The following is a 20,654-nucleotide window of genomic DNA, read 5'->3' on the forward strand; positions in this document are numbered from 1 at the left end:
TTGCCTCATAACTGCCATGTGTGCTAACGCTAGCTCTAGCTTAAAGTTAGCTTAAAACAGTGCGACTGAGGTATGCCAGGAGGCCTTTATCTCTCCTCTTGCAAATCCACACGTGTCACCGTTAGGATTATTATCTGAAAGAAGCTAATTTTGAAATATATAAAGTTGTTATTTTTTCTTTGGGTTGTGCAAAAATGGTTAATTGTTGTTCATCTCTCTTCACAATGTGCTCTTCTCTTCCCTGACAGGACATGACACGTGACCATGTAATGAAAGAAAACAAGTCCCGGTCTCCCCCTACGTCACTTTGATCAATTACATTTTTAGAATTGAATTAATTAATTTAATTACATGTCATTTATTCAAATCAAACTAAAACACGATGGTCGATTGATTTGATTAGAAATAGAAACTGATGTAGTGTGTGTGCTGTGTAATCAGACGCTGTGTTGTCATGGTGAGCTGACATTGATCCACTGGTTTCCCAGGCTCAGTTCCGTGTGTGTGTGTGTGTGTGTGTGAGATGTGATGTCCCCCACTCCCCTCCCCTGTCCGCCCCGCTGATCCTGGTCCTGGTCCCGGTGTTGGTCGTGATGCGGACCCGTCAGCAGAGGCTGGTGTTCTGTGTGAGCGGGTTCCTGAGCTGCTGCTCCGCTCTCACCGCCTCCGTGGCCACGGGCCTCCCTCTGTGGGTCAGCGGGGCCGCGCTGTGCCGAACCGGGGCCGAGCTGGTCAACGCCACCGGGACCGAGCTGCAGCAGTTCATGGGTCGGATCAGCTACGGCCTGTTCACCGGGGAGAGGGTGAAGCAGTGCGGCCTGGGGGGGAGGACGGCCCGGTTCTACCGTGAGACAGACAGACACACACATTTTGATAAATTGGTTTTAGAATAGATTTGTACTGGTTTTAAACCATGACACTGGTCTGGTTTAACACTACACACACAAACAAAGCGTCCTTGTTCTTCTTCTGCAGTTTTCTCGGAGCTGCTGAGCGCGCTCCCTGCTGGCCTCCACGTGACAGTGCTCTTCTTCTGTGGTGCTGTGATCCTCTTCTCTGCTGTAGCCTCAGGATTCTTCTTCTACAACGCTTTAGGACGACCTTACGAACTCCTGCATGGCCCCATGGGTCTGTACCTGTGGACCAGTGTCAGCTGTGAGTTTACACTGGTTATTACTGATTTATATTGTTTTATACTGGTGTGTTTCAGAATTAGAAGTACTTTATTTATCCCAAGGGGAAATTACTTGTGTTGCAGCAACTCAGAAATGTTTTCCAAATAAAAAGAATGAACACTAAACAAACAAAGAAGAAGAGAGAAAACCTACGTAATTAAGTAAAAGACTGTTAAGGATTAAATACAAGTGCACACATTACAGTAGTAAAAAATAAAACAGTTAAATTATAATTATAATACAAATATAATACAGATATATACAACGATTGAAGCTGTGAGGTTACAGTGATGATTTGTAAAGTTTGATCACTGTTCTGTGGAGCATCTTGGTTGGATCAGCCTGGTGCTGAAGGTTCTAAAGGTGCTGAAGGTGCTCCTGTGACTGACCAGTACATCATGGAGTGGGTGGGACTCATTGACCAAGATGGCTTTCACCTTGCATAGGCTCCTCCTCTCTGTCACCACTGTCAGAGAGTCCAGTTTAATCCCCACATCGTCACTGGCCTTGTGGGTGAGTCTGTAGGTGTCAGCGACCCTCAGTCTGCTCCCCCAGCAAACAGCGTAGAGGATCGCACTCACGACCACAGACTCATAGAACATCCTCAGCATTTTTCTGCAGATGTTGAAGGACCTCAGCTGTCTCAGAAAATAGAGGCAGCTTTGGTTCGTCCTGTAGAGGGAGTCAGTGTTCCTACCCCAGTCCAGTTTATTGTCAATCACCACTCCCAGGTATCTGTACTCCACACTGACCACCTGGATGGAGACAGGGCTGACCTCAGGTCCACAATCAGCTCCTTAGTCTTTGTCACATTGAGCTGTAGATGGTTCCACACACTCCATGTGACAAAGCTGTCCTCAGCAGCCCTGAAATCCACCTCGTACCCCTCCCTGATACATCCAACCTGCAGTTGCCCGAGAACTTCTGAAGTCCGTAGTGCAGAGGATATACTGTTTACACTGGTTCATATTGTTTTATACTGGTTCATATTGATATAAACTGGTTAATATTTATTTCTATTAGTTTATACTGATGTTTTTATACTGGTTTATATTGTTTTATACTGATTTAAACTGGTTATTATTGATTTACACTGTTTTATACTGGTTAATATTTCTTTATATTAGTTTATACTGGTGTATTTATACTGGTTTAAACTGGTTATAATGTTTTATACTGGTGTGTTTATACTGGTGTGTTTGTCTCTGTCAGTGTGTTAGCAAGATAACTTGTGACCTGTATGTCCCAATCATTTTCCCATCCACAATCTGGAATTTCTTGATTATATCATAGGTTCTCTCAGAGTCAAACAGCTCATTGTTGACAGGTAGTCATGATAACACAGCTCAACGTTGACGGGTAGTCATGGTAATCCTGAGTATACCATGTTGTACCGTGACTGGAGCGTGTGAGCTGAGCTTGAGCTGCTTGGCGGAGGTCTGCACTCTCCAAGTGCTTTTCTAGTTTAAATTGTTTGATACTGGTTTACACTGTTTATAGTGATTTATATTGGTTTGGTTTCATGTTGCTTAAATTGTTTTGAGTTTATACTGGTGAGGAGGTTGTAGCTGTGTTTGTCACTGATCAATAATCAACAGGTCATGTGACCTCGTCCTCCCACAGGTGTGAGCAGCCTCCTGGTGATGGTGCTGTTTGCAGCAGAGGTTAAGCTCTACCATCTCTCAGCTCGTATCTCCAACTACAACGAGTCCACCTATGTGTTCACGACCCACAGCGAGAGCTACGACCGCTGCTATTGGCTGTTCCTGCTCGTGTTTATGCTGCACGCCATCAGTGCTGCCCTCGTCCGATTGGCCGGGATTCAGTTGCCCTTCAACAACAACAACAAGGGGGTGGAGCTAAACATCGGGGCGGCCGACCTGATGTACTGATCTTAGAGTTCTAATAATAATTCGTAGAGGAGAATAAATAGAAACCTTTCACATTAGTGTGAGAATGTAAATGTTCACTCTAACTCCTAAAATCTATGTTGATGCTGTTTGTGATGCCTCTGGAGAACGTGCAAACCTCTCCCACACTTATTGACAGAAGTTTAAACACATGATGCTATCAAGCTAAAGCTAACGGTTGCAAACCCGTCATCATGGAGACTTTGGACCTAAAATTAAACTCAGAGAATCTTTGAAACATTTTCATTGTGTGGAAAAATGTAGAAAAATGTTTTAACTGATCTCATTGTGTGATATTTACACGTTTAGAGTTAATAAACCTTTATTGGACTCACAGTCTACCTTTAACCTTTGTCAAACTCAGGCCCGGGGGCCAAATCCAGGCCTTTAGAGCATTCAATCCGGCCCACAGCAAAAAGCAAAAAATTTCAGAGAAACCATGAATTATTGTTTAAATTACCAACTAACTCAGCTATAGATATCTACAAATACACAATAATATATATATATATATATATAAATATATAATACACAAGTTCAATGAAACAACATTATTAGCAGGGCTCACATTTTCCCTCCACACTTATATCACATGATGGAAGACATTTTTAATCTCACATTAGTGTGGACCAATCAGCATCGTGTGTGTGTGCACGCTGAATGAACGGCGTGATCGCCAAAGAGAACCTTTATTATGATGAACATATCACACCATCCCGCTCCACTGCAGTGACGTGTAGAGGACACGCCCCTCTGTTCCAGGGGAGCACAGCAGGACGGTCTTCTTCACGTTGGAGCCCAAACGGGCCAATGACAGGAGGTCCAGGAGTGACTGGGGCTCGTCTACAGCTACACAGACGGCAATGAAGTGGGCGTGGAACCTGAGGGGGTCACCTGTAAGGGGGGGTGCAGAGAGGAAGGGGTCACACCAAGGAAGGGGGGAAGGAGGGGGAGGAGCCATCTCACCTGGGTAAACCAGGAAGTCGCCTCCAAACTTCCCAGCGGAGGTGAGGAAGAAGCCTTGCCCCCTCAGATCTTTGAACACCTGGTACCGGGCGTGGCGGCGTGTGTCGTCCTGCTGCTCTGTGATTGGTGGGTCGGGATGTAGGAAGGACCGGGCCTCGGGGCAGTGGCTAAGCCCCGCCCTCGCCGTGCTGATCTGGACAGCTAGCGCACTGAGTGGAAACGTGAAGCTACACTCCAGGTCCTGGAGACGCTGCTGGAGGCGGTCCGAACCTGTAGGAGGAGGAGAACCCTCAGGACCAGGACCAGGAGGCGTTACCATGGAGACACCCACCTTCTTGTGAAGAGCTCATGGCTTGGAGAAGCCCTGCCTTCTTGTCCTCCAGGGCCAGAGTGCTCTGTACTGATTGGCTCCTCCTCTGCTGCTTGTCATACTGCAGTCTAAGCTCCGCCCCCTCCTCCTGCAACCAATAGAAACTGTTGTTCTGTGTGTTTACTGTGTATAAACACTGAGGCACTGACCCATCCAGGGGGGGGCGGAGTCCCGGCGTGGTGCCCCTCCCTCAGGGCCCTCTCCTCCTCCTCCAGCAGCAGCAGAGGTCGTCCCATTCGTCCGTTCTGACGTGGCGTGCGAGGCAGCGCCCCCAGCAGGGCCCCCACCAGGCCCCCCTCCCTCAGCGCTCTCACGTCCTGTATACGCCACACCAAGGGGGCGGAGCCACACAGAGAGATGCCCACCACAGGCCCCGTTTCTCCCTGTTCCTCAGAGAGAGCGTCCATCGCTTCATCCTGAGGCAACCAATCAAATGCTAAAGTGATGTCACATGACCTCAATCATTAGAACAGCTGGTCCATCTTTGTTACAGGACCCCAATCAGTGGGTCACATGGTCTAAGGCTGCAATGATTAGTCGACATAATCCATAATATCCAAATCAAAAATGTGTTTATTATTATTACTTTCAATAACGAAAAAGTTTTTTGGAAGTATGTTGGTCAGTTTGTTTGTTTATCTGTCTGTTTGTGTACACGATAACTTGAAAAGTTATGAACAGATTTTGTTTAAATTTTCAAGAAATGCTGGTAATGGGTCAAGGAACAGCTGATTAAATTATGGTGATGTTCTGGCTACCAAAAGAAAATATATAGATATATATACCATTCATTTTCCCAACCACACTGTGGAACTCCTGTTGAACATTGTTTTAGAACACTGATGATGTCAGTACACACACACACACACACACACACACACACACACACACACACACACACACACACACACACACACACACACACACACACACACACACACACACACACACACACACACCAACAAACTTCCAAAAACCGTTTTCGTTTTAGAACAATGTCTCCGTGGAGACGTACGGATACAATCGGTCATTTCCAAAAGTCTGCGCTAAACGAGTGTGGGTTCATTTATATATTAATTAATAATAGGTTTTAAATAATAAAGGGTTTATTAGGTGTGTACGTACCTCCACAACCTGCACTCCAGCTTTTTAAAGTTACTTGTTTACACTGACTCTTTGTTTACTATTACTACTTTGTTCAAGACAACTTAAACTTTAAGTTCGTGATATTTAATGTATTCATGATTTTATTGTGATTTCAATGATATTTTGAATGTTTTATATTGGTCTATATTGATCATTGATATTCAATGATGTTTCATGTCATTGTTTTAATTCCTCTGTAAAACATGCTGTCACAGTACAACAGGTGTTAAAATAACATCCAAATATGTGCTTTAAAACACAATAATATATTAGTCGACGACAAAATAATGGTTAGTTTCAGCTCTAGTTGTTTCTATCACACAGTTGATTTGTATAGATTCAGCTGATCAAACCCTTTGATTGGTATTATTATTCTATTGGTAACCTTCCTTTCTAAAGCACGGAACATTAAACTATTCTCTCACTAAGAAGGAAACAAACAAACTCACGTTTTCACTCCAGCGTGCTCTGATTATTGACAGCATTACTTCCTGGAGAGGCGGAGCTTGACGTGTCTCGTAGAAACAGACGCACGCACGCACGCACACCAGAGGAGGAGGGATGTTTATAGGTTTTTTCCCAGCGACCGTAAACACACCACAGAAGCCTGTAACACACCGTGAGGTCACCAGAGGGCGGTATAACAACATTAATGTTTTACATCTGATACAAAAACTAAACGTCACTGTTTATTCATTAAAATTTCACAGAATTCATTGTGACTTCAAACAAATCACAGACACGTGACAGAACATCAAAAAATAAATAAACGACATATATAATATACGTAGATCTGTTCCTGTCCTCTTTTACAGATGTATTAATATAGATATGTTCCTGTCCTCTTTTACAGATGTATTAATATAGATCTGTTCCTGTCCTCTTTTACAGATGTATTAATATAGATATGTTCCTGTCCTCTTTTACAGATGTATTAATATAGATCTGTTCCTGTCCTCTTTTACAGATGTAAACAATATAGACCTGATCCTGTCCTCTTTTACAGATGTAAATAATATAGATCTATTCCTGTCCTCTTTTACAGATGTATAGAAATCAGATCTATGCCTGTCCTCATTTACAGATGTATATAATATAGATCTATTTTTATTTATTTATTTATTTATTCAGTTTATTTCCGACATGGTTACATTCACTTTTTTTTTTTTTTTTTGTACATGCCGAAAAAGGAGACGAGAGAAGCAGTTTGCTTATCTGGGTCCCGTCCCCTGTTTTACCATCGCAAATTTACATGGGTTTACATGTCATCCTGTCTTCTTTTACAGATGTATATGATATAGATATATTCCTGTCCTCTTTTACAGATGTTAATAATATAGATCTGTTCCTGTCCTCTTTTACAGATGTAAATAATATAGATCTATTCCTGTCGTCTTTTACAGATGCATATAATATAGAACTATTCCTGTCTTCTTTTACAGATGTATATGATATAGATATATTACTGTCATCTTTTACAGATGTATATAATATAGAACTATTCCTGTTGTCTTTTACAGATCTATATAATATACTGTAAATCTGTTTCCATCCCCTTTTACAAACATATATAATATAGATCTAATCCTGTATTATTTTACAGATGTATATAATATAGATCTATTCCTGTCATCTTTTACAGATGTATATAATATACTGTAAATCTGTTCTTGACCTCTTTTGCAAATGTATATAATATAGATCTATTCCTGTCCTCTTTTACAGATGTATATACTATAGATCTGTTCCTGACCTCTTTTACAGATGTATATAATATAGATCTGTTCCTGTCCTTTTTTTTTTACAGATGTATATAATATAGATCTATTACTGTCATCTTTTACAGATGTATATAATATACTGTGTAGGAGCCATAATTTATTTGTTAAAATACCTCTGTTTAATATGTGTAGCATTTACCTGACCTATAGATGGGCGGGGCATGCAGTTATTTAGGTTGCCATGGTGATCGCACACGGGTGATCAATCAGGGGCAGCAAACAGTTTTTGGACGGTACTCAAGGGTAATCAAGGTATTCCCGGGCTCTTGTGAATGGTTTTTCTTTGTTTTACTGGACATTTAAGAGGCACATTTATTGTATTCACGATCCCTGTTTATTTGCAAGATTAAAGAGTCAAAACACCAACGGGCTATTTTTCATATTCTTTACCAAGAAGTATCCGTCAGAACAACTATCCCTGCACCTCCAGTAGTAGAACCTAGTTAAAGGACTTGGGCGCTTCATACTGTAAATCTGTTCTTGACCTCTTTTGCAAACGTATATAATATAGATCTATTCCTGTCCTCTTTTACAGATGTATATAATATAGATCTGTTACTGTCCTTTTTTTACAGATGTATATAATATAGACGTGTTCCTGTCCTCTTTTACAGATGTATATAATATAGATATGGTCCTGTCCTCATTTACAAATGATATACTCTAATGTAGATCTGTTCCTGTCCTTTGTTACAGATGTATACAATAAAGATCTGTTCCTGACCTCTTTTACTGATGCATATAATATAGACATGTTCCTGTCTTAATTTACAGATGTAGATAATATAGATCTGTTCCTGTCCAAACAATATTTCAGGTGAGGGAAAAGGAAACTTGGAGATGAGTGTGTTTGTGTTCCACGTGTTGCAGACACTAAATGTTCTCCTCTGAGAGTGATGAAGATGAATGAGGTCACTTCCTGTCTCATGGTGTGATGTCATCCTTGAAAGTTCTGTGTTGGTGATCAGACAAACCAACAGAACCTCAGCTGATGTTTACAGGGTGTGACACAAGGCGGGGCAGGGGGTGGAGCCAAGACAAAGGGTGTGTTCTATTCTACTTGAGGAGGTAACAGACCTTCACACACACACGCACACACCTGAGCTTCACCTGAACTGTCAGCTGCTCACAGGTAAGAGCTCACACACACACACACACACACATACACACAGGTCGGAGGTTTTTGATCCAGGAAGGGTTGAACTTTTTCTGGTGTGATGTAAAGATGTATATCTAAATGTAGGAGGAGCCTGGAGTAGAGCTGATGCTCCTCTGAGCAGATATCCAGATGTGAATCCTGTGAGATCTAGAATAGAAAGGCCAGAGTGTGTTGGAGAACTGTTGGACTTTTTTCTGGAACCTTCTGGAGGAGAAGCTGATCATGCTCTATAGGCCATGCCCCCTCATGTGGTAAACCTCCTCACTGATTGCTAGTCCATTCCAGCCTGTCCCGGTCCTGGTCCTGGTCCTGGTCCTGGTCCTGGTCCTGGTCCTGGACTTTGTGCTGGTCTCAGAGACCGTAGAACCTGCTTGTTTCAGTAGTTCCTGTTGAGGGTCTTGTCTGTCAGGATCTCCTCGCCCTCCTGCTCTAGTCTGAGCTCCTCCTCCTCTCTCTAAGGCTCTGATGTTCTCTGATCCTCCACAGGTGAAGACCATGGAAACCATCAATAAAGCTCTTCATCTTCATCACCTTTTCTGATGATGATATATTCTGTTTTAAATTAATGTTTGGTTTGTGTCTGAAAACACACCCTCAGAGAGACTTTATGACTGTCTTCATAAAAAAAAAAGCAAAATTCTTTTATTTTATTTAAGGGTGTGTTCACTTTACCCTGAGCGCTGCCTGCAGCGCTCAGGGTAAAGTGAACACTCAAATATACACTGTGTGTACAATATGTTTGTGTGTGCGTAGGATGATGATGGAAGGTGACATCATGTTGGTTTCTCGAGGACAGCCTGATGACGGCGTCCTGCTCATCAACGCCGTCCCAGAGTCAGACTGTGAATGCGTCGTCTTGGTAACACACACACACAGTTTACTCTATCTCTACTGATTTTACTTTTTTAAATTTACATTTATTTTATCAGGTAAAACATTTTTTTAGAATGAGTTCTTATTTACAAATGTGACCAGGCCAAGAGGCTCCAGCGTGAATGTAGACGAGGTGTATATATATATATATATATATATGTATCAGCAGGAGTAGCAGTATAATACAACTACAACTACAGTGAGCATTAAGGAGACTTTGTTATGAAAGAGGAAAGCTAAAGTCTGGTGTGAGTTTGGTCTGAACGTTGTTAATGTGTGTGTATCTAGCCAGATGCTATCGATAGCTATCAAATGTTTCATCTCTACAGATGATTATAGAGAGGCTGGATCTATCACAGATGATACACTAGGTTTTACTGATGATCACGAGGGGGAGGGTGAAGGACTGCTCAACAGAACTAAGGCTGAGAATAAGATGGTATCATCAGCATACAATCAGCAGCTTTTGATACATCATTATTGTAGATGGAAAATAAGGTCTGGCCCAAGACGGAGCCCTGAGGTACACCTGTGGAAGTGGCTCAGCTGTTTAAAAACCCACTTCTCCAGAACCTTTGATGTGTTTGGTAAATGAAAATGCACCTTTGAAGAGGGGGAGGATCAAAGCCCGTTTCCAGTCAGGAGGACATTGTATATTCAGGTGCTATGAGAAGCTGATTTTAAGAACATGGGAGCAATACCATCAAAGGCAGCAAATGTTCTGGTCCAAGCTGGTCAGTTCCTCCTGTTAATCAGAGGTGGAAACAAGTCAAGTGAAAAGTCCTCAACTTTAATTTACAAGTCTGTACAAGTCATGAGTCCATAATGAACCACAGCTTTATTCAACTGTTATAAACAATGGCTTAGTTGAATAGAGAACATATGTATCTAATAAAGTGATATAATCTGACATAATGCTTTTAGAAACAAATCAATCCAGCATTTTTTAGATTTTAAAATGTTCACAGTTTCTCTGTTAACCAAACAATCACACTGGGAAGTAGAACCAGGTATTTACACATTACATCAATTATTAATCATGGTATAATCTTTAAATTCAGAAGATTTCACTCTTAGAATCATTTTCTCTGCTAGTGCAGCCCAGCTTGATGATTTCAGCTGCTTCCTGATTGGCTGTCAGATTGTTTAAAGGTGGAGCTGTCAATCAAAGTGTTGTCCAATAGGAGTTTGATCAGATTTATTGATCATTAATAACAATGATTACATTTTATTAAATCTTTTGTCATGGAAAGGTACAACGTCAAGTCTTCCTGAGTCAATAGACTCAGTCTGAGTTAAGTCACGACTCATTTATTTTCAAGTCTAAATCAAGTCTAAGTCATGTGACTCAAGTCCAGACCTCTGATAGGATTAGATTTAAAGGAGAAACCAGTTGAGTATCTAAAGAGGTATCAGGGTCGGAGGTAGAGTATTCTTTAGCTACATTAACAAAGTGATGGTTGAGGAGTTAAATACCACAGGGTGGTAAGTGAAGGGGGTGGAACGTTTATTTTCCACAGACTGGACTTGTTTTCCAGAACTTTCTGGTATCAGATCCACAGGAGGAAAAACTCCTTAAAGTGGTACATTTTGTCCTTCCTGATCCATGAGTTTCTGCTTTGCCTGAAGACAAACCAGGGCCACAGGGAATGAGAGGGAAGGGCTTTCCTCCACTGGGCTGGTTTTACTGGTTTCACTGGTTCACGTGGGTCAGAACCCAATGGAAACAGTTTGTTCTCATGTTGGAAAATGTGTTGAGAGCAAATCGCATGACAGCGAGGAGACATCAGGACATCAGAGGACAGGGAGAGCCTTAAAGCTATTCAATCAAAGAGGCACAGGTGGAATACTGTATGGATGCAGTGTGGGGAAGCTCTCTCTGTGGTTTCATCCCCAGAGGACTCAGAGCTGAGGAAACATCTCGAAGCACTTTTAACAAATCTTTTTTCCTCCTGAACAAACACAAACAGTAAAAACCAGTCGAGCAGCAGAAAAGTGCTGAGAGGAGAATAAACAGTCAAGCAGACCAGGAAACCCTCTCTGTCCTCACAGGGGAGCAGGTTTACTTTATACCGCTGACCCTGACCCTGACCCTGGTGGTCCAGGTCTCACTCTGTGGTTGTTTCAGGAGGAGGAACCAGGAGGTCTGAGTGAGAAAGGGAACGTCTTCACAGATGGGTCCACTCCAGTAGGTGGGTCCCAGGATGGAGTCTTCCTCTGAGCACAGCTTCATCCTCACTGTGTGTGTGTGTGTGTGTGTGTGTGTGTGTGTGTGTGTGTGTGTGTGTGTCTTTAGACTTTGTGCTGGTGTGGGAGGAGCCTCTGGAGGATGATGATGATAATGGTTCCTTTCACAGAGGGCTGAGAAGGCAGTTCCTCAGCAGACTGACAGCAGGAGGTCTGATGATGGAGCAGGTGAGTCATAGTCATAGCGCCTCCTCCTGGATCAACCAGGGACTACAGTGTGTGTGTGTGTGTGTGTGTGTGTGTGTGTGTGTGTGTGCAGAGGGCAGTCAGTCAGTCAGACAAGAGGATCTGCTTTGTTCTCGTCAGTGCTCCGTGGAGCGTCATGTGTTACTATGCTGAGGAGATCAACCTGAGAGTCCCTCTACAGGTACACAACTACTACACAACTACTACACAACTACTACATATCAATGAGACCCACAGTGTGTTCTCTGTCCTACCAAAGGTGGTCCACTCTCCCTTTAAGATCTGGTCTGAGCAGGTTCTGTCAAAACTGTCCATCCCTAACTTTTTGTCCCAGGACGTCCCCAACACCCCCACCCAGTACTACACATGTCACTTCAGGAGCAACAAGCTGCACAGGTACACACTGACCCTGTCCGTGGTGGTTTGGATGAATGAGTCCAGCTTTAGGGGTGCTGGTCAGATGCCGACTCAGCATTTATTTGGTGAACAGACCAGTCTGTGATGCCAGAGTTGAGTCATCTATCAGTGTGTGTGTGTCTCTGTGAATCTGCTGCTGTTCAGTTCTCTCAGTGTTATGTATGTTACTGATAACGGTAGGCATAACATAGCAGAGAACTTGGTGAATGCTATCAGTGTGCTGTGGCATCTGGCCTGATTAGAACTGACCTGGAGAGAGTTCTGTAATTACTTATCACCTCTGTCTGTCTGTCTGTCTGTCTGTCTGTCTGTAGGTTCCTGGGAGGCGAAAACACAGAGACGTTCTTTAAGTCCACACAAAGACATCAGGTGGTCAGTTATAGACACAGCGCCACCCAGTGGACAAACATAGAACAACACACTTTATTTATGTGTAAATCATTGAGTGCAGTAGAAGGTGAGGACAGGACAGATGTTTAGCTCCTCCCTCCTGACATAGTCATAGTGATTCACATATATTTTCCAACGCTCTCATCCTGCTGGTTTCTCTGTTTCTGCAGGTCTATGAGATCCTGGCTAGAACTCAGTACGGCTCCGCCAAGAAAGGCGAGGTGGGCGTGGACCGACTGGTCAGCGAAGGTGTGTTCGCTGCCGCGTATCCTCTGCACGAGGTGGGACTGGAACCCATGACCATGAACACATGAGGAGAGACAAAGCAGTTTATCAGAGAATGTGATGTTGTTTTTGGTTATCAGGGAGATTTGGAGTTTCCAGTACAGTCTGGGGTCCAGTCTGGGACCCTCAGACAGACCCTGTATTCATACTGGTCCCAGTGGTCCTGCTGGAGACGCTACCAGCCCATGGACCACATCAGGGAGTACTTTGGAGAGAAGATTGCTCTCTACTTCGCCTGGTTGGGTACGCTGAGGAACTCAGAGAGTGTCTGTATCAGCACCACTGACCTGTCTGTATCTCTCTGTATCTGTCTGTGTCTGTCTGTCTGTTTGTATCTGTCTGTAGGGTTCTACACCAGCTGGCTGTTACTGGCGTCTGTTGTGGGGACCACCATCTTCCTAATCGGGTTCATCCTGATGGCCACCGATGTTCCAGCGTGAGGCCACATCTCCATCTGTCTATCTTTTGTCAGTGTCTGTCCACTGACAGACTGTCTGTGGTGGATGTTTTTCACAGGAATGAAGTCTGTAACCCTGGGAAGACCTTCGTCATGTGTCCAGTCTGTGAAATATGTCCTTACTGGAACTACTCCAGCATCTGCTTCAACTTCAGGGTAACCTGTCCCTCCACTGTACTCCTGGGTCCCAGGGACAGACACACTGACAATGACAGACCATGTCTGTTTCCTTCAGGCCGGGGTCCTGTTTGATAACGGGGGGACGGTCTTCTACAGCGTCTTCATCGCTCTGTGGGCCGTCACTCTGCTGGAGTTCTGGAAGAGAACCAATGCTGCTCTGAGTCATCGATGGGGCTGCTCAGACTTCGAGGAGACGGAGGTTCACTCACAGTCTCATCAACAACATCTCACAGTGTCTACACCACACAACCACTACACAACCCCATCTAACCAGTCTAATACCAGTAACAGAATGAAAACCACTTGCATCCATCCATTTTCTACCTATTAGCAATAGTTGGGCAGTATCCTGAGCAGTGAGGCCTAGACTTCCCTAGCCCCACCCTAGCCTTCTTCCAGCTCTTCCCGGGGATCACGATGTGTTCTCAGACCAGCTGAGAGAAATAGTCTCTCCAGTGTGTCCTGGGTCTTCCTCAGGTTCTGCTACCGGTCGGATGTGTCTTGAACACCTCCCCAGTGGAGACGTCCTAATCAGGTGCCCTAGACACCTCATCTGGCTCTTCTTGATGCAGAGGAGCAGCTGCTTTACTCCCAGATTACTGAGGTTCTCACTCTATCTTTAAGGGAGAGCCCACCACCCTACTAATTTCAGCCGCTTGTACCTGAGATCTTGTTCATTCAGTCACAACTCAAAGCTCATGACCTAGGTTGACAGGTAAATTCAGACCTTTTCCTTCGAGCTCAGCTCCCTCTTCACCACAATGGATCGATGCAGGGTCCGCATCATGGCAGATGCTGCACCAATCTGCCTTTTGACCTCCAGTCTAATAACAAAGCACCGCTCAGGTTCCAATCAGGGGGGCTGGGTTATCTAGTAGAAACTTATCTACCTTGTGCACCAGCTCTGGCTCCTTCTCTGCCAGAGAAGTGACATTCCGATCACAAAGACCCCCGCCTTGGTCTGCTGCCCGATCCACACCCCATGCCTCCCTCTTGCAGGTGGTGAACCATATAGCGAATGGTTCTTTGTCTCTGCTTTGTGTTTCACCTAACTGGGCTTCATGGGTAAAAGCCCAGTCACCAGGCGCTCGCCTATAAGCCCCATCCCCATGTCAGGCTCTGGTGACCCTCTGGGCAGGGTACACTTTATACTGATGTTCTTCTTCATTGGGTTTCTGAATCGCTCTCTGACCCTTCCCCCAGAACTGTCTCAGTAGAACACTCGGACAACGTAGATCCTGGGGTCATTTGGATACTCAAACCCATCCACCACGATAAGGTGGCGGTTCAAGGACGGAAAATGCCAGCTATAAACCAGTCCAAATACAGTGTCTGTTCCTCTCACTGAAACTGCACGACTCCCAGTGGACGAATGAGGAAAAACTGATCTCACCTTTGAACTTTGACCCCCACAGGAGAGACCTCGTCCAGAGTTCACCGCCATGGCTCCAATGACCATGAGGAACCCTGTGACCGGCGCTGAGGAACCGTACTTCCCCAGAAACCAGCAGTTGCACCGCATGCTGACGGGCTGTGCCGTCATCATTATCATGGTGACCTCTGACTCCTGACCCTCAGTGTGTGTGTGCGTGTGTGTTCTAGCTCTGATTAGTGTTTGTGTGTTGTTGTGTTGTCAGGTTGTCGTTGTGTTGATTTTTGTCTTCAGCATAATTTTATATCGAACGATCACAAGTTTCATCATCTACAAGTCATCAGCAATTTCCTCAAGATCACTGGTAGGTGTCGCACAACTACACAACAACTACACAACTACACTACTACACAACAACACAACTACTACAACAGTACAACAACAACAACTGCTACAACAACTACACAATAAAAACACCCCCACTACAACAGCACAACTGCTACACAACTATACAACAACACAACTACTACAACAACTACACAACTACAAGAATAATACAACACATGAACACAACACAACAGAAACAACAACACCATGCAACAAGAAAAACAATATTACACAAGGCCCTGTGTGTGTGTGTGTGTGTGTGTGTGTGTGTGTGTGTGTGTGTGTGTGTGTGTGTGTGTGTGTGTGTGTGTGTGTGTGTGTGTGTGTGTGTGTGTGTGTGTGTGTGTGTGTGTGTGTGTGTGTAGGCGTCCAGGTTAGCCAGCATCACAGCCTCGGTCCTGAACCTGGTGGTCATTCTCCTTCTCTCAAAACTCTACGTCCTTTTGGCCAAAGTTCTGACGCGTTGGGGTGAGTCTGTGACTCCTCCCACTGAGCCGCCCCACTGGTTGTGAACCTCTGATTGAAAACCTAACACAGTGTGTGTGTTTCACAGAGATGCATCGCACTCAGACTCGATATGAAGACATGTTTATCCTCAAAGTTTTTGTTTTCCAGTTTGTGAACTTTTACTCATCTCCGATTTACATCGCCTTCTTCAAAGGAAGGTTTGTGTGTGTGTGTGTGTGTGTGTGTGTGTGCCTGTGTATATGTGTGTGTCTTTAACCCCTCTCGTGTGTGTCTGTGTGTGTCCTCAGGTTTGTTGGATATCCTGGGAAATATCAAACCTTGTTTGGAGTTCATAATGAAGACGTGAGTTTGAAGATCTTCAGGACAATGAACCTTCTGTTCTTTATCTTCTCCACTCTGTGTTCATGTCATCCTAACGTACTACTCATACTAACGTACTACTCATACTAAGTGTGACGTCTAAATGAGTATGTAGTACGTTCATATTTTTTTGTAAATAGGGCTCTTATTTTTAAGTTAACAGGAAGTTTAGTCAGTAGACCAATGGAGGGTCTCTGAAAATGTGTAAATTAAATGTGTCTACGTGAGTTTTATGGATCAAATGAGCACATGTTGACATTCTACTTGGTCACTTTCTCACTAAAAATGTTTTCAGAACTTTCAAAGTAAAGGTGGAGAATCAACGGAGATATTTAACCTCAGTGTATTACAAGTTTTTAACACTGTAGGTTCCAAATGCATCTTGGGAAACTTGGACTTCAACGCTCATCATTCTAATCTATACTGTATTATATATAATCTATACTCATTGAGTTTGTAGTGTGTAGTACGTTAGTGGGACATTTACTACACAGACTCTGTCTGTGACCATCTTCAGATTTTTCCAAGACTTTTATCAAAGTTCTCACTGTGTAGTTTGTCAGCAGATTGTGTTCAGTTCTACAGTTTATTTACTACAATACTGATGATGGTGATGGTGATGAAGGTGAAGGTGATGATGATGATAATGATGATAATGATGATGATGATGATGATGATAGTGATTATGATGTGATGATGATGATGATGATGTCACAGTGTGGAGCAGGAGGCTGTCTCATAGACCTGGCTCAGGAGCTTCTGATCATCATGGTTGGAAAACAGATGGTCAGCAACATCCAGGAGTTCCTCGTTGTGTAAGAACATCCAACCATTGAGCATCCAGCTCATCCGATCAATCACTTCCGGAAGTGACAGCATCAATAACATCTGAGCATTTTATTGTGATGGTTTTCTTTGTCCACAGGAAGTTGAAGGCATGGTGGCAGAGGAGGAAGACTTTTAATTTGAAGGAGTTTAATAAAGAGGAAGTGGAGCTTTGTCAGTGGGAGAAGGACTATCAGCTGCAGGTGTGTGAGGGACTGTTTGACGAGTACCTGGAGCTAGGTGAGACACACACACACACGCACACACGTACACACAGAGTATTACCCAGTGTTGGGAACGTTACTTTAAAAAAGTAATAAGTAATAAGTAAGTTATAGTTACTCACTACTTGTTCAAAAAAGTAACTGCGTTAGTAACTAAATTACTCTATAATAAAAGTAACTCATTCCCAAGGAAAGTAACTATTTACGTTACTATTAAAATAAAAAAAGTTGCTATATGTCAAATAATTCACATTTTTTAGATGCGTGTGTCGTTGTGAGGTGCTTCTTTAAATTTGAGTTGCTTACAATGGATGTCGACAAAGTCTTCTCTCCTGGATATAATGAACATTTCATATGTACGTTCTTGCCTTTGACCACAATTAATTTAAAGTAGTGTTTGTATCGTCACCTTAAAAATGACAACTTTTCATCAGACTGCTCCACGCTCACCATTTTAATCCGCCTCCTCTTGCTTGCACATGTGTAAAAACACTGGCTCTGATTGGCTACCATGAAACATGACGCAGCCTAAGCCAATCACAATCGCTCACCTTGTTTTTAACCCGCCTCCTCACAACAGCTGAGTCAGAAGCCGGGGATGCTTTCGGATAACATTTTATTCAATCAGTGCATGTAACGCACCGCATTGAACGTTCAGTAATGATAACGGCGTTGTAACGGCGTAAAAAGTAATTAGTTAGATTACCCCGTTACTGAAAAACAAACGCCGTTACCTAATGCCGTTATTTTAAACGCCGTTATTCCAAACACTGGTATTACCCTACGACATTCCATTGGACTACTTAAGATGATATCATTGGTTCTACCTCCCTAACGTCACGGCACCTCACCGTTTAATAACTCCTGATATTCCAGCCTTGGTCCTGGTCACATATTCTCTAAACGCGAGGCCTTCATCCAGATCTCGGCACTTGTGACTTCTGACTGGTCCTACGGACGATGTTTATTTAACTAAACAACCTTTAAACTCACACTTTCAAACTTTGAAACATATTCAGTTTATTCAGGAAAAAGTGTCTTCAGATTGTTATACAGTAGCTCTTTATTCATGTGTGGGAGATTTTTTTTTATCTAGTTTTTCACTTACTCGGTCATGGACTAAAACTGAAAAGCTACATGTCCTACAAGACAAAGTCATGACAGACAATGATATCAAATACATGCACTTCAGATGTTTGTATACAGACCATTTCACTTTAAAATGTTATTTGTTGTCAGTGATTCAGTTTGGTTTCATCACCATCTTCGTGGCGGCCTGTCCTCTGGCGCCGCTCTTTGCTCTCTTCAACAACTGGATCGAGATCCGATTGGATGCCAACAAGTTCGTCAAGGAATATCGCCGCCCAGTGGCTGAGCGTGCTCAGGACATTGGAATCTGGTTTCCCATCCTGGAGTTTGTCACACACGCCGCCGTCCTCAGCAACGTGAGGCCCCGCCTCTGTTTGTTTGTCTGTGTTTTTGTGATGATGTCACTGACCACCCTAATCTTCCTCCTCATTTTCTTTCCAGGCCTTCATCATCGCCTTCACCTCGTCCTTTGTCCCTCGTCTGTACTACAAATACACCAGAGACGCCTCCATGAGTGGATACATCAACTTCACCTTGGCTACGTCACCTCACACCTTCACCCTGCACGAGCAGCAGGGGGCCCCCTGCAGGTAGGAGTCATCAGAGCACCACTGACACACACACACTGACACACACACATAAAGACACACACACATAAAGACGTGCGTGTCTGCTGCAGGTATCATGGTTTTAGGAATGATAAAGGCGAACACAATCCTGAGTACTTCCACCTCATCGCCATCCGACTGGGCTTCATCATCATCTTTGAGGTCAGAGGGTCAGGGGTCAGAGGTCACGTAATGAGGGGTCAGAGGTCAGGTGTCTCTGCTGATGCTGCTCTCCTGTCCTCTCTCCTCAGCACCTGGTCTTTCTCGTCGGTCACGCCGTCAACCTGGGCATCCCTGACGTGCCCCAGGAGGTGGAGATGAAGATCAAGAGGGAGCACTACATGGCCAAGGAGGTCCTGGCTGAGAACCAGGTGAAGGTCCTGGTCCTGATGTTCTAACCATGTTCAGTGAGTCACTCTGTGTTTGTCTCTGCAGGCGTTGGTGCTCATTAACGAGGACGAGCTCCCTGCGGATGCAGTGCTCTTAGTAGAGGCGGAGCTCCCTGTGGAGGCAGAGTGCCCTGTGGAGGCGGAGCCTCCTGAAGCCCTGCAGCCTCTGAGTGACAGCACGTCTCCAGAATGAAGAAGAACATCCTCCACCCTGTTGTCTCGGTGTCTCCCTGGTGCTCTAATCCACAGGTTCTCAACCTTGGGGTCAGGACCCCATTTGGGATCGTGAGATACTGGGAGGAGGTTGCCAGATGCCTGCAATATCTAAACAATTTGAGCCCATTTTTGCTTATTTTTACAATTTCATCAATTTCATCACTTTTTCTTTCCATATTTTTGCTCCTTTTAATGCATTTTTCAACATTACTGCCATTTCTGACACCTCTACATCACGTTTCAACGCCTTTTCTGCACATTTTCCCACTTTCAAGACATTTTCAGCACTTGTAAAACCTTTCCACCACTTTTCCACTTTCTTCCACCTTTTTCTGTCTGTTTTTGGCCACTTTGCAACTATTTTTTGGGGGGGTTTGAATCCCATTTCACCAGTTTTTCCACCATTTTTGGTCACTTTTAACCCATTTCATTTGTGATTAAAACAAGGATTTCTATCTTTAAGATGACTATAATAATAATAATAAACTTCCTGGATAACAGTGGATATTATTCAGATGAATAAATAAATGTGGTTATCACAGATTCATCCTTATAGATGGTCCTGTCTCCACATGACTGTTCTTCAATGTTCATGTCTGTGTTCACCACCTTCAGTTACAGTGGGGGTCCCCGCTCTCTGGGGCCTTGTTTTTGGGGGTCATGCCTGAACAGGTCGAGAACCAGAAGTTTAACCAATCCCAGCAAAGATCCCAGTCCTGAGGTGTGTGAGTGTGTGTCAGACAGTGAATAAACCTTTGGCTCCTCGTGTGTGTTATTACAGAGAAGAAAGTACACACAAGCAGTGTTTAATGAAGCTTCAAACACAACCAACCTCACATCACACACTCACGATTCATCCATCCACTGTTTAAATAAAAACTAGTGTTGAGACATGATTAAAAAACTTCATCTAATTAATTAGAGACTTTGTAATTACTTCATCTAAATTAATGTCCTAATAATATTTGACACAAGAAGCAACAAGTTTAAATGTATATTAATTGATGACTGAATCAATGAAAACAATAAATGAAATTAAACAACTAAATAGTGTTTATTATTTCCATCACTGAGTACTAACATAATGTGTCGAAAAGAAATGAGTTTTTGTATAAATATAAAAAACAGAACTTCAGAACATTCCAGAGAAATATAAACTGAACAGTGGAAACTA

General features: G+C 43.5%; 3 protein-coding genes across 3 annotated transcripts; 2 read left to right on the forward strand and 1 right to left on the reverse strand.

The window, feature by feature from the left end:
• The first annotated feature begins 436 nt into the window (after positions 1-436).
• On the forward strand, positions 437-3,421 carry clrn1 (clarin 1). The gene is made up of 3 exons (XM_028463750.1): positions 437-846; positions 976-1,155; positions 2,799-3,421. The coding sequence occupies exons 1-3, from the start codon at positions 594-596 to the stop codon at positions 3,065-3,067; spliced, it is 702 nt and encodes a 233-aa protein (XP_028319551.1). The 5' UTR covers positions 437-593; the 3' UTR covers positions 3,068-3,421.
• Positions 3,422-3,758: 337 nt separating this feature from the next.
• On the reverse strand, positions 3,759-6,081 carry tsen34 (TSEN34 tRNA splicing endonuclease subunit). The gene is made up of 5 exons (XM_028464629.1): positions 6,017-6,081; positions 4,571-4,837; positions 4,383-4,509; positions 4,052-4,321; positions 3,759-3,979 (listed from the first exon to the last, which is right to left on the reverse strand). Exons 1-5 carry the CDS (start codon positions 6,050-6,052, stop codon positions 3,792-3,794), a joined length of 888 nt encoding a protein of 295 aa, XP_028320430.1. The 5' UTR covers positions 6,053-6,081; the 3' UTR covers positions 3,759-3,791.
• Positions 6,082-8,420: 2,339 nt separating this feature from the next.
• Positions 8,421-19,801, forward strand: LOC114474304 (anoctamin-7-like). Its single transcript, XM_028464515.1, has 24 exons — positions 8,421-8,480; positions 9,261-9,366; positions 11,509-11,572; positions 11,677-11,795; positions 11,887-11,994; positions 12,073-12,209; positions 12,545-12,602; positions 12,791-12,901; positions 12,986-13,148; positions 13,251-13,341; positions 13,422-13,518; positions 13,598-13,741; positions 14,958-15,095; positions 15,180-15,278; positions 15,667-15,769; positions 15,855-15,966; positions 16,057-16,111; positions 16,847-16,944; positions 17,055-17,194; positions 18,418-18,623; positions 18,709-18,857; positions 18,947-19,037; positions 19,127-19,246; positions 19,311-19,801. Exons 2-24 carry the CDS (start codon positions 9,262-9,264, stop codon positions 19,455-19,457), a joined length of 2,655 nt encoding a protein of 884 aa, XP_028320316.1. The 5' UTR covers positions 8,421-8,480; position 9,261; the 3' UTR covers positions 19,458-19,801.
• The last annotated feature ends 853 nt before the right edge of the window (positions 19,802-20,654 follow it).

The sequence above is a fragment of the Gouania willdenowi genome, chromosome 13 (genome assembly GCF_900634775.1).
Source record: "Gouania willdenowi chromosome 13, fGouWil2.1, whole genome shotgun sequence".
Taxonomy (NCBI): domain Eukaryota; kingdom Metazoa; phylum Chordata; class Actinopteri; order Blenniiformes; family Gobiesocidae; genus Gouania; species Gouania willdenowi.

Bases quoted from the DNA above. Each gene is read 5' to 3' on its own strand.
- clrn1 (XM_028463750.1), top strand. From the start codon at position 594: ATGCGGACCCGTCAGCAGAGGCTGGTGTTCTGTGTGAGCGGGTTCCTG. The intron at 847-975 runs GTGAGACAGACA...CTTCTTCTGCAG, and splicing joins GAGGACGGCCCGGTTCTACC to TTTTCTCGGAGCTGCTGAGC. The intron at 1,156-2,798 runs GTGAGTTTACAC...GTCCTCCCACAG, and splicing joins CCTGTGGACCAGTGTCAGCT to GTGTGAGCAGCCTCCTGGTG.
- tsen34 (XM_028464629.1), bottom strand. From the start codon at position 6,052: ATGCTGTCAATAATCAGAGCACGCTGGAGTGAAAAC. The intron at 4,838-6,016 runs GTGAGTTTGTTT...TGGTTGCCTCAG, and splicing joins GAGCACGCTGGAGTGAAAAC to GATGAAGCGATGGACGCTCT. The intron at 3,980-4,051 runs GTGAGATGGCTC...CCCCCCTTACAG, and splicing joins CGACTTCCTGGTTTACCCAG to GTGACCCCCTCAGGTTCCAC.
- LOC114474304 (XM_028464515.1), top strand. From the start codon at position 9,262: ATGATGATGGAAGGTGACATCATGTTGGTTTCTCGAGGACAGCCTGAT. The intron at 13,519-13,597 runs GTAACCTGTCCC...TGTTTCCTTCAG, and splicing joins GCATCTGCTTCAACTTCAGG to GCCGGGGTCCTGTTTGATAA. The intron at 17,195-18,417 runs GTGAGACACACA...ATTTGTTGTCAG, and splicing joins TGACGAGTACCTGGAGCTAG to TGATTCAGTTTGGTTTCATC.